Source organism: Aotus nancymaae, unplaced genomic scaffold, assembly GCF_030222135.1.
Source record: "Aotus nancymaae isolate 86718 unplaced genomic scaffold, 86718_ANA_hifiasm-v0.15.2.pri h1tg000048l, whole genome shotgun sequence".
NCBI lineage: Eukaryota > Metazoa > Chordata > Mammalia > Primates > Aotidae > Aotus > Aotus nancymaae.
Genome location: NW_026988462.1, coordinates 724,355 through 737,761, shown reverse-complemented (window position 1 = coordinate 737,761; position 13,407 = coordinate 724,355). Strand labels below are relative to the sequence as shown.

The 13,407-nt window shown below is 38.6% G+C and overlaps 1 protein-coding gene across 4 annotated transcripts in view; it reads left to right on the top strand.

Moving 5' to 3' along the window:
- The window catches only part of PCCA (propionyl-CoA carboxylase subunit alpha), a 433,326-nt gene that overhangs the window by 223,843 nt on the left and 196,076 nt on the right, over positions 1-13,407 (top strand). For all 4 annotated transcript variants that reach the window (XM_064362172.1, XM_064362171.1, XM_064362174.1 and 1 more), the window contains one exon: positions 9,760-9,862. In XM_064362172.1, coding sequence (XP_064218242.1) covers positions 9,760-9,862 — 103 coding nt within the window. The remainder of the gene's footprint in view (positions 1-9,759; positions 9,863-13,407) is intronic.

Genomic DNA, 13,407 nt, shown 5'->3' with positions numbered 1-13,407 from the left:
AAAATGCTTATTATACTTAATTAGCATTTTTAGAGCACCCAAGACTGTTTACATTCACAATTTTGAGATTTATAGGTGACTCATGAGTGTGATAATCTGCAGTTTTGTGGAGTGTAGAATTCAACTATGTGGAATGTTCTATGAGTCCAGTGTTTTGGAGCAAAACATGTAGCTAGATCATTGGCCTACCTGATTTTCTGGTTTCTGAAAATCAAATCAGATTTGTGTTTTCTACTGAGGCGAGTATATAAGGAACTCTTCTAAAGTGATTTTTTAAAGATATGTTTATGAAAATAAGACTGAAAATTTCAAAAAACCAGGTTCTAGTCCTATTAATAAAAATCTAAGAAGATGATCTTTGTTCTGAAAAATGAAGTTTTGAATAAAGTAATGAGTGGAATGTGAAATTTAACACTGCAAAGTTGTCAGTGAGTGTTTCCGGGTAGTAGAAAAATTGCTCATCAAGTGAGAGATAGAGAAAATCCTTTAGTGAGCATTCAAAACATGGGTAACATAAGATACTGAACGATAAACAAGATTTAGATGAGACTTAATAGAAATGTTATTCAAGTGAAAGCCTCTACATACATTTTTAATGAACTAGTGATGTATGAAGGTTAAGTGTTCTTTATATCCATTAAAGTGTTTTAATATAAAATGACTCACATTCATATTAGGAGTTATATATAGATTCAGGTCAGCTTGATGTCACTGAGTTGCTGAGTGCATTTATAAAGCCTTTTTCAACTCAGAATTTACAATACAGAGTTTTCATAAGACCAAACAGAGATAACTGATTTGAATATTCTTTTAAAACTTTAGTGTTACAGAGTTTTATTATTAGTATTAAGGCAAATGAAGAATGTCTGTAATTTGGGATCTTAAAACAAAAACTAATGATTTACTAGGTTGTTTTTCCTAAACTTTTGAGTTTTTTTAAAAATACAAAATAAAATACAACCAAGATAGTAGTTGTACACTTTTGTGATTATTCTTTTAATATTTGTTGGTTTACTGAGGCTAAGTACCCCTTAGGTAATTGCTTTTCATTTTATCCCTAGCACAAAACATAATAGATACTAAGTCTTTGTTGAATTTATAAAGAAAAAAAAAAACAAAACTTACCCATAGTATTGATGAGAAAGGATTACTTTGGATTTTTTTTTTTTTTTTTTTTTTTGAGACAGAGTTTCGCTCTTTTGCCCAGGCTGGATGGAGTGCAGTGGTGCGATCTCGGCTCACTGCAACCTCCACCTTCCGTTTTCAAGTGGTTCTTCTGCCTCAGCCTCAAGAGTAGCTGAGATTACAGGTGCCCGCCACCATGCCCAGCTAATTTGTGTATTCTTAGTAGAGACGGGGTTACACCATGTTGGCCGGGCTGGTCTTGAACTCCTGACCTCATGATTTGCCCACCTTGGCCTCCCAAAGTGCTAGGATTAGAGGCATGAGCCACTGCACCCAACCACTACTTTGGATATTTTTAATCATTTATATATGTAACCAGATAACCAGTTCATTCTATTTGATTCTAACGTTTAGTTTCTTGTCCTTCCTAAAATTTTAATTAAGTTGTACGTTTTGAATTGGACTTAGGACTACCATGTTTTTATGTCTGCCTGGCTAATTCTGTGATGGTGATATGATAGGAAACAGTGGGCAGAAGGAGAAAACAGGGAAACACTACAGAGTACCTTTAGAACAAACGTATGCATGTGTGCATATTTATATATATACACACACATACACATTTATATATGAGTCTCTATATATGTAAGTATGATAAAGTATCCCAGAGGACAAGAAAATGGGGCATTTAAATTTTCTAATCAGGGTTGATTACTATGTGCTGTACATTTAACAACAACAGAGAATGTCCCAGATTCTCTAGACAAGGGATCCCCTTCAAACTCAGAAATAAACTTAAATATTGCAGTTTTCTGTGATGCGTATAACATATTACATTTCTTTTTTGGTAAGGAATTATAAGCTTGGACATCATAATTTTGTTTTTTATGCTTAGACCAGATAGGCACACAATTTTTTAAATTGTCACGCATTGCTTTTAGCAATTATTTAGTTGCAGCCTTCATTTTACATGTGAGGAAACTAGCGCTCAGAGATACTCAGTAAAGCTAAATGACCAGTAAAATAATAATACCAGGAATTGAACCTAGGGTTTTCAATTCCTATTTGAGAAGTCTTTGAGTTATGGTAGGATTCAAATTCACAAATCACAAATGTTTCCAATCAGGGTATGCTATATGTTGTTATATTGCCTCTAAATACTTAAGAACTACTCTTCTATATTTGCCATTCTTAATGTCTACTTCTTAGTTTGTTTTCTCATGTTATTTTCATGTCAGTTCGTTCTTCTTTGAATGATCACTGTCTCTCATTCTTCTTCTTCAGATTGCTGTATTTCTGATTCTCCATTTTTCCCCAGATCAGCTCTTAGATATATTAAACTGTATTGTCTTTGACTGTTTGATATATGTGCCCAGGAGACTGCAGGAAGTGGTAACTACAGTTAATCCAGGATCCACTCCATATGTTTGGGGCCAGGTCATTTCGTCCCTTTGGGGTTCCCCATCTGCTTCCCATCTGTCCAGCTATCCTAGGCACTATTCACAGGCAAACACCTATTTTATGACTGCATTGAAATTTTCTATTGTATATGTTTATTATCCCAAATTTATTTGGATGTAGACTAAGACAGTTTTAGTAGAGATTCTTAAACTTTGAAATGATTGCTTCTAAAATTAAAAAATAGGATACATGAGAAATTATTCTTGTCAGCTCTTTAGATGTGGATGTTGAAAAGCATTTTCCCTTGATTCTGAAAAATAAATGGAAAATGAGGAAGAAGATATTTTAAGAACTATAATTTCATTTGGCCTCTAATAAACATTATGGGCTTATTTCTCTGATACCTTCCTTTACTTCAACCTCAAGCCCCATCAAAATAAATTACCAGAATTATCTCTTTCTTTTAAGAAGTTACAGATCTCCTGGTAAAAATTTGATTCAACACAAAAAATACGTAATTAAGTATACTTCTCTTTTTTTCCACTGAATTTAGTCAAGTATTTCCTACACTTTTAAAAGTACCACTGTGATATTTGGACTGAATCCAATCATTAAAGTCCTTAACAAGTAATTGGTATAGGCTCTAGAAGAAAATCAAAAGTGGGTAGTATATTTTACCTACCCTTAATGAACTGACATCATGAGAGAAATAATCATGTAAAGCGCCAACTACATTACAGGACAGGGTAAAATAAGTGCCTGGTAAAGATGTAAGCAAAGTATCTTGAGAGCAGAGCAAAAACAAAAACAAAAAACCCAGTTCCATTTGAGGGAATCCGGAATGGCTTTAAGGATGAGATGGCATTTAGACTATTGGAATATCTCTCCAGGAAGTCTCTCCATGGGAGCTGGGCTGCCATCCTGGCTTGAGAGAGCCATGTGTGCACATCTTCATAAAGCATCCTCTTTGAAGTTGGTAGTTTGAAATTAGCCATGAAGAAAGTATTTACTGTAAGGAAACTGGTTGCACCCTGGGGCTTTTCTCCTTCCCCCACACTCCAGTTGTTTGTTAAGCATTTACCAGCAAACCACTGCCTAACTTTTTGGCCTGCATATTGAGCAGAGTCCCTGGTGTAAAAATGAAAAGGATTATTCATCTAGGGAGGAAGACCTAGAAGACTCACTGAGGATAGGTGGCGCTCAGTTTTACAGCTACTGGTGTAGGAGGCAGATGACTATGCTTACTGAAAAATAGGAAGAACACTTAAAAATATTGAATTAGGCTGGGCGAGGTGGTTCACGCCTGTAATCCCAGCACTTTGGGAGGACAAGCCAGGTGGATCATTTGAGGTCAGGAGTCCGAGACCAGCCTGGCCAACATGGTGAAATCCTGTCTCTACTAAAAATACAAAAATTAGCCAGGTATGGTGGTACATGCCTGTAATCCCAGCTACTCAGGAGATTGAGGCAGGATAATTGCTTGAACCCAGGAGGCGGAGGTTGCAGTGAGCCAAGATCACACCACTGCACTCCAGCCTGGGCAACAGAGTGAGACTCCGCTTCAAAAAAAAGAAAAAAAATATATATTTTTTTATACATACACATTACATATATGTGTGTATATATATAGAGAGAGAGAGAGAGAATTAGAGGAGAAAGACTTAATGAACTAAAAAACTGTGACTTTTCAAAATAAAACAATTCAACAGTCAAAGTAGAAGGTAGGATGGTCACTATTAAGATCCAAATTAGTGACTCAAAGGAATAAATAGAAGTATCTCAAAATATGTAGCAAAAAGGTAAAGGGAATGAAATCATGTAGAAAATGATAAGAGATATGGAGGGAAGATCCAGAAGATTTTACATATAAATGCATACTAGGAGTTTCATGAAAAGAAAAATGGAAATAAGGAAGGATAATTTTTAAAGAAATAATAGAGGAGTTTTTTTTCCTAATTGTTCTTAAGAAAACCTTAAGGTATTATTGGAAAGACTAACTGAGATTCAGACAGGGTTAATTTAAAAAATAACTCCACTGAGCATATAAAAAACAAATACTTTTTTAAAGCTTCTAGAATAAAAGAAAGAAGATGCAAGGAATGTACAGTCAGATCATGTTGATACTCTGTAAACTGGAAGTTAGAATCTTAGAAGAGTATCTGCTACATAGGAAAGAATTTGACTCGAGTAGTATACCCAGCTAAGATATCTTCATCAATATAAACAAAACTGTTTTCATTTAAATAAGGATTCAGAACTATTTTACTATATATACTCCTTTTGAGGAAATTGCTAAAGAAAGTATTAACCAGTTTTGAGATAAGATGATAGCTTAAAAATATACAAATTTTTCCCTACCCACAAATCCACTAACTTGAGTTATTTAAAGACACAAGCCCACTAGGAAAAAGAAAGGAAATAGCATTTGGTAAAATGAAAAGCTGAAAGATGATTCTTAACTGACTTAGTAACCTAAGAAAGTTGAATCGTAAGCTGAAAATGGGAGAAACTGAGAAGTAGCTCATGACCGCTGCGAAACCCTTCAGAAGTCTCAATAATTATTAGCTCCAGGTACCCTTGAAAATTCCTAAAGGTAGCACTGTTGGCCTAAAATCTCTGTAGAATTTTCTCCATATCACTTTCCTCACTCTTCAGAGTAAGTCGACTCTCTTTCCCTCATCCTGGTAAAAACTTTCAGATTCTTCTCTGCAGAGGATAAAAACCAGGGGACACCAGGTACAGTTGAACAAAGGATCGAGGGAACATGGACATACTAAATGTGGTGACACCCCCTGCCCCAGCCTTCATTCCTCAGTTGGTTCCCAGGGTACTGGCAGGCAAACAGGTATTTACAGACATGAAAGTAGAAGATCCTAGAAAAGTCTAACCCCCTAGTGAGATTACCTGAAGATTCCCCAACAAAATAGTCTAGCCACATTACCCTAAAGATGAAGCTGCCAATGGTCAACAAAGTCATAGCCCACAAAGAGAGAACTAGCCTGGCTCAGAATCAGGACCTCTGTCCGCATTATTTAATACAACACTACAGCTGGGCATGGTGGCTCACGTCTGTAATCCCAGCACTTTGGGAGGCTGAGGTGGGAGGATCACCTGAGGTCAGGAGTTCGAGACCAGCCTGACCAACATGAGGAAACCCTATCTCTACTAAAAATACAAAATTATCCGGGCGTGGTGGCCCATGCCTGTAATCCCAGCTACTCTGGAGGCTGAGGCAGGAGAATCACTTGAACCAGGGAGGCAGAGGTTGCGGTGAGCCAAGATGGCGTCATTGCACTCCAGCCTGAGCAACAAGAGTGAAACTCTGTCTCAAAACAAACAAACAAACAAGAAGCACTATAATGGGAACCAGCACATAGCTGTTAAAAATAAATGGTAGACCTAAAACCACTACACAGATCAGGCTTCTTGAAAACTACGTCATACCAGTGAGGGTGGCTAGCAGCATGAGGGTTATAGTGGCATGTCACAAAGCTTGTAGGTGCTGCTACATGATTTTGAACTCCAGTAATTAGTGACTTAATGAACAAGGAGGGGAGATAATAAACATTGTTTAGGGGTTGGGACTTTAGCTTGAAATTATCCTCCCAAAAGTTTAAGAAGGTAAGAGTTACCTGTGACTAGGAAGTTTTTCTCCTTTCAGTCACAAATACTTGCAGAGCCTATTGGGTCAAAGATTGTGCTTTAGGCTCTGGTAATAGAGGTAAAACTGTCAAAAAGCCTAAGGCTTTTAAAACCTAGAGCTGCAGCTTTCTCCAGCCATAACTTCACTGAAGAGCCCGCTGTACCCAGCCTCATTGACATCACGGTAGAGGCTCTAAGCTTGAATGCTGTGAATGTTCCGAGGCTGGGTTTGAGAAAGGCTTAGGACTCCCCCTAGACTTAAAACAAGTAGAAGTGACTTGCCCCTCTGAAGAGTGCTTGAGGCCGTGTGTGTTCCATGTGCGGGGTGGAGCTCTCGGTCCCCCTCCCTCCTCACCACCTGTATTCCGCACACACCCAGCAGCATGCTCTCAGTCTTCTCCGTCAGGGCTGGGGAAAAGGGGAAACCAAGTGTCAGATGCAGCACTCTTCATTTACATTCACACTCGCAAAAGGGAGCAGGAAGAATTGGAGAGTTTTTAAGTACATACTGTGCCCCCAAGTTCTAGGTGCGTAGGATTCATCGGTAAACAGAAAAAGGAGCTGCCCTCCTGGGACTTACATTCCAGCAGGTTAGCAGTCAACATGCAATCTCAGCTCCCCTTATGGCAGCCATGCAGGGTTTTATAGATTAGAACCTGCTTAGAAAAGGGAATGAGGTACATTCACCTTAGCTTATGAGCTGAGAATGCAGTGCCAGTGTGTCTGACTCAACACCAAGCTGGTACACCACCCTAAGAGGGCAAACAGTGGAGACCTTTCAAAGGAAGCTAAGGTCAGAGCCAGGGAAGACATGCCTTACTTAGTATCAGGCCGCAGGGGAACTTGCAGAGATCAAGGCCACTGTGGCCCGTGATCAGGAGTAGCATAATGCTAGAATTGTTGTAAGAATAGGTCAGTTATGATCAGACTTCTTATTCAGAGCCTACTGGAACTGAGTACACCCTCTTTTGAAGTGGAATATCAGTAAAATGGTTGCAGTTGATGTGCATTCTATCAGTTTGCCTGGGAGATGTGATGAGCGATGGTCCATTTTATTTGGGAGACTTCTCTCGATACTGCCTGAGTCTGTGCACTAATAGTTGGTTAGACCAGATGAAATACTGATTGAGCATCTTGCAGTGAGTGGGTTCCCCTAATGTGCTGCCTCTTCCGTTGCTGATGACGTGCATATACTGTACATACGTATCTAAAGAGGTGACTTTTAAAGGCCTTTTATTGTGAACCACCATGAGAAATACCTTTTACATCCTGACTTAGTATGCACACATACAAACACACACAACATTTTCATGTAAAATCCTTAGTGCTCTGATACTTTGTTTTGCTGGACATGACACATTAAACTGGCTTCTTGAACTACTAGTTTCTTTACACTGTTTGATAAATATGGGTCTCGAACAGTTGTATTTAAAGTGATATATGCTGACTGGCAGCATCAGCATCACCCTGGAGCTTGTTAGAAATGCAGATTATTACCTGCCCTCATTCCCTCTACCAGTCAGTCTGCCAGTGAAGTATACACAGCACCTTTAATCCACGTGATTCTGATGTTCAGTGAGGTTTGAGAAGCACTCGTTCTCTTTACACTCCAGAGAGCTTTTGGGATTATATATTTGTGATTCTATTTGCCATATTATAAATTAAAACTGAGGAACTTGAAAATATTTATTTATTCGTTCGATCTGAAAGTGATGGTAATAAATCCATTATGTGTTGACACAAGAGCAATGATGTCATCACACAACATGTGTCCCTTGCATCTGGGAACCTCTGCAGTATACTTTTGAGAAAATGAGAGTTAAAAAAGCAAATACGTTTTAGTAGTATTAAGAAAATCATTTGACCTTGGAAGGACTCCTGGGTACTCCCAGTTGTTGGCAGGTCACGCTATGAGAACTGTTCTTCTCAACTATATGTTTTGACAAGACTGAGACCAAATTTTTGTAATACTTCTCATAATAGAGTAATTTATTATATAATCATATGAGATGTTTTCATCACTGCTTAGGTGTCAGGGGAAAATGAGGAACTTTCCAGTGCCCATAAGAGTATAGTTTATTAGGCCATCGTGAGGATCTAGTATTGAATTCCCAGAACCAGTTGGTAGATCCCATATTTGTATTATGTTTTATGTAATATCTAGGTTTGTCTCAAAGAGGGATGGATTACTTGTGCTCTCTCTGCCCTTCAGGGAGCAGACAGATTACCTCCCCATGGAAAATTGTGCTGCAGATATTGAAAGTGTGTCTTAATTTTGAATATTTTTAGTCTTATTTATATTTTGATAGATTTTTAGGCATAATGTTTAAATTACTTCATTTCTTCCAAATAAGTTTAGGCAACTAGTATTTTTCTTTTTTGAATTGTACATTTGTTTCTTGGTATCTGTGGGTGATTGGTTCTAGGACCCTTTCAGATACAAAAATCCACAGAAGCTCAAGTCCCTGATACGAAATGGTATTGTATTTGCATATAACCTACACATATCCTCCCTGTACTTTAAATCATCTCTAGATTACTTACAATGCTTAATACAATGTAAATACAGCATTAATCATGTTTACATTATATTGCTTTGGGAATAATGACAACAAAAAAAAGCCTATATGTGTTCAGTACAGACACAACCATACATTTCTTTTTTCTCAAATATTTTCAGCCTGCAGTTGTTTGAATCCATGGAGGATCGATTGTAAAAGTAGTACTTTATGGCTGATGAGCTAGCACTGGAGTTGCTCATATTGTCCTATTTAATACTCTACTGTCTGTATGTAGTACTGTGGTAAATACATAGTTTTAGATTTGTGGTGAGGTTACACAGCTGTCAAGGGACGTGTTAAGCTATAGACCCTGGAGTATTTGAATCCTGCCTTGACTCACAACCTTCTTCTTGAAGAATTATACAAATTCTTCAATCAGTCACTCACCCCAGGGCTTCATGGCCAGCCCACTGCCCCAGGTCTAGCTGTTTAATGGTAGGAAGAGAGTGTGAGTGAGAGAAGGAGAGAGAAATTGGTTGGTTGATTGGGATTCAAGCCCTGACTGCATGCAGAGAGGCGGAAGAATCCCGGCGTGATATTCTTTGGATCTTCGCACTAGAAAGCATGGCCTCGTCTGTGTCCTTGACTAGCCGCTCTCCTTTTCTCCTGGGGCTGGGGCTTCTCGCACGCTATCCTCGCTTTCCTCAGCAGGGAAGCTGGGCCGGGGGGGACAGAGAGAAGCAGATGTGAGGAGCTTATGCTTTTCCTGGAGATCTCTGTGTGGATAGTTTTGGGTTGGTCTTTTTTTTTGTAATTTTTTTTTTTTTTCTGTGCATCTGTTTAATATCTTCTTTATCTTCTTTCCCAAATTAAACTTTCCCAATATAAACTTCCTGCGAACAGGATTTTGTTCTTATTTGAATGGTCTTGCTCCCCCAACATCTGCACACCCCAGTGCCTAGTACAGTCCTAGCTGCGTAATAGATGCCCTATGAAATACTTGTTTGAATGACTAGTAATTCTGTAGGATAGAAGCACAGATGTTAACATATGTGACTGATTGATCGATTGGTCGATTTATTTCCCTCAGGACACATGTTAACCAAGAGTGAGAAGAACCAGTTATTGGCAATAGCATCATCATTGTTTGTGGCATTCCAATTAAGAGCACAACATTTTCAAGAACATTCAAGGTATGGTAGACCATTTAAAACAGCATAAATTAGCAGAACAATATTGATAATCCAGTCTCCATAGGAAATAACTAATAAAAGATGTGGCTGATCTCAGTTCTAGAGATCTTATGGGTCTTTGGAGAAGTATAATAAAGTCACACTGTATAAATATAGTATTGCTTATATTTTGTTCAAACAAGATTTTAAATTCAGAAGGGATAAAAGGATCTTGGCCCCTTTAATTTGGACATAAGAAGATATTCTGAAATCTGATGGGAAATCTGTTCAAGTAGTTTGTGTTTATGATTTCTGTTTTATTTATTTATCTTGAAGAATGTTTGGAGAAGCATATTAAAATGTAAGAATGGATCTATGGGCAGTTAAAAATATTTATCAGGCCAGGCGCGGTGGCTCGCACCTGTAATCCCAGCACTTTGGGAGGCTGAGGCAGGTGGATCATGAGGTCAGGAGTTCAAGACCAGCTTGGCCAAGATGGTGAAACCCCGTCTCTACTAAAAATACAAAAATTAGCTGGGTGTGGTGGTGGGCATCTGGAATCCCAGCTACTCGGGAGACTGAGGCAGAGAACTGCTTGAACCTGGGAGGCGGAGGTTGCAGTGAGCTGAGATCGCGCCACTGCACTCCAGCCTGGGCACAGAGCAAGACTCTGTCTCAAAAAAAAGTTTGTGTGAATATATATATCAGAAACTAGTGAAGACAGAAGAAGGAATTAACACCAGGTTGAGTTAGTCATTTGTGAGCCACAGGTGTGCCTTTTAGCTTCCTAGTGACCCAGGTAAAAGGGGAACATGCTTTATATCAGGATAAGTAGAAACAGAACCTCAATGCCACTGGTGCTTCTAGAGAGAGGATTATTTATTATGAATGCATGTTTACTTGCTGGAACAATCCTTTTAAAGGAATCATTCTGTTGATAAATTGTTACTTCAATTTCTTTTCCATTTTACTTTTTAAGAAGAGGAAGAACAAAGAGTAAACAAAAGAAAAAAAGATGGAAGGTGACCAACTAGCTCCTGAAAAGCTCAAATCAGAAACTCAGATTACCTCTGAAGAATTAAGTAGAGGAGAAACTAAATTGGATTTAGGCGGCATCTTAGTGGCTAATGAGATTTTATTCCGAAAATCTCAGCGTAGTTGGTACTCTTCACTTGTTCTCTTTATCTAGAAAGAATAGGAAACTTAAAGTGCATCTTTTTAAAAGTTATGATTTGGTAGCTACCAGGGAGAGATGAGAGGTTATAGAATATTAGTAAATTAGTGAATGACTGGAAGGAAGAGGAGAATGGTCAGCAGAACCACGAATCTGCTTGTGGTTTGCTTGGTTTTTCCCCTACAGTTGTGCTTTCTAGTGTGGGAGGCACTAGCCATGTATGGCAATTAAGAGTAAAGTAAATGGAAAACCCTTTTCAAAGTCACTTGAACTGTGGCTACATTTCACCTGCTCCATAGCCGCGTGTGGTTAGCAGCTACTAAATTGGGCAACTCAATGAGCCTTTCCGTCATGGTAGGTATATTTCCCTCAAGTTCTGTTGGACAGCATTTGTCTGGAGGGATATGTGTGCAGGAGAGAACGTTGCTTTGGTTTTAAAACCTGAATTTCATATTTTGTATTATTCTTTTGATGAATGCAGTATTCATATCCTATTCCTTTGCCTTCAGATGTTATTTGGACCTTGATTATTTCAGAAGTTCTGAGTGTAGCTAAATATGACTGATTTGATTTTTAAGAAATGTATGCAAGTCATTTTCAGAGAGTGCTGCCTTACTATATGGAAGAATCTGAAAAGGACTTAAAAAGATGAAAAATAAAGATGAACTGTAATCCCATAATTCTTTAATAATTACTTTTAACATTTTGGTAGAGTCCCTTCGAAGTGTGTGTGTGTGTATTTTTATATACATACATGTAACACACTTTGCATAATTAGAGTCATCCTGGGAATATAGTTTAAATTACTCGTACAAGATAAACAGCAGTATATTGAACATCCATGCACTCATTATCTAGCTGCAACAACCATAAAAAATCTACCTTCTTTGTTTCATCTTTACCTCTACCCACTCCACACTTTCTGCCATTTGGTTAATTTTTTAAGGTAAAATGTGCAAACACACTTATACACTTCTTACCTGTATAGTTTTTGTGTTTTGAGATGGAGTCTCTGTTGCCCAGGCTGGAGCGTAGTGGTGTGATCTCGGCTCACTGCAGCTTCCATCTCCCAGGTTCAAGTGATTCTCCTGCCTTAGTTTCCCGAGTAGCTAGGAGTACAGGCACGCACCACTACGTCTGCTTAAATTGTTTTGTATTTTTAGTAGAGATGGGGTTTCACCATGTTGGCCAGGCTGGTCTTGGACTCCTGACCTCAGGTGTTCCACCCATGTGGGCCTCCCAAAGTTCTGGGATTACAGGCATGAGGCAACACGCCCAGCCTTACCTGTACAGTTTTAACAAAGGGATGCTTGTGTGTAACTCAGATGATTCCATCTTTTCATCTTCTCTGCCAGTGCACTCCCTGCCTTCTTTTGATTGTGGTGCTACCTGCAGTGCGATTTCATCAGATTCTGTCAGAGAGTTTGGTACCTTTTTTTACTTTTCTTTTCTTTCTTTCTTTTTTTTTTTTTTTTGAGAGAGAAAGATGAAGTCTTCCTTTTGTTGCCCAGGCTGAAGTGCAGTGGCACAGTAATAACTCATTGCAGCCTTGAATTCCTGGACTACAGTGCTCCTCCCACCTCAGTGTCCCTGGTAGCTGGGATTACAGGCCAGCATGCCTGGCTAATTTCTGTATTTTTTGTACACCATGTTGTCCAGGCTAGTTTCAAACTCCTGGGCTCAAGCAATCTGGTCCGCCAGCTTTGGCCTCCCAAAGTGCTGGGATTACAGACTTGAGCCAGCGTACTCAGATGGTAAATGTTTTCGTAAAGGACCAGATGATAAACACTTTAGACTTATAGTTCACATGGTGTTCATCATAACTACTCTGCTGTTGTAGTGCAAAAGTAGCTGTAAGTTACATGAAAGGGACGAGTGTGGCTGTGTTCCAGTGAGACTGTATTTAAAAATGAAGGGTGATGGCCTGCGGGCCATAGGTTTCGAGCCCTCATTATAGGTCATTAATGCTCTCTTTAGCTGTGCTTGGTATAAATAGTTTGTTAATTTTGCGTCTTATTTCAATTATTATGTTTTTCATTTTTAATATTTCTGTTGATTTTTTTTCTGTCTTCCTGGTTGATTGTTATAGTCTTGTCTTATGTTCTTTTAAAAAAATTTTAGTCTTGTCTTTTATTTCATTAAATCTATTAAAGGTTCTTATTTATTTATTTATTTTTAAATTTTTAAATTAAGAGGAAATCTCACTCTGTCACCCAGGCTGTGGTACAGTGGTGCAGTCATAGCTCACTCTAGCCTCATATATCTGGGCTTAAGTGATCCTCCTGCCTAAGCCTCCTGAGTAGCTAGGACAATAGGCATGCACCACCATACCCAGCTAATTTTTATTATTTTTTTATTTTTGTACAAACTGGGGCCTCATTATATGACCCAG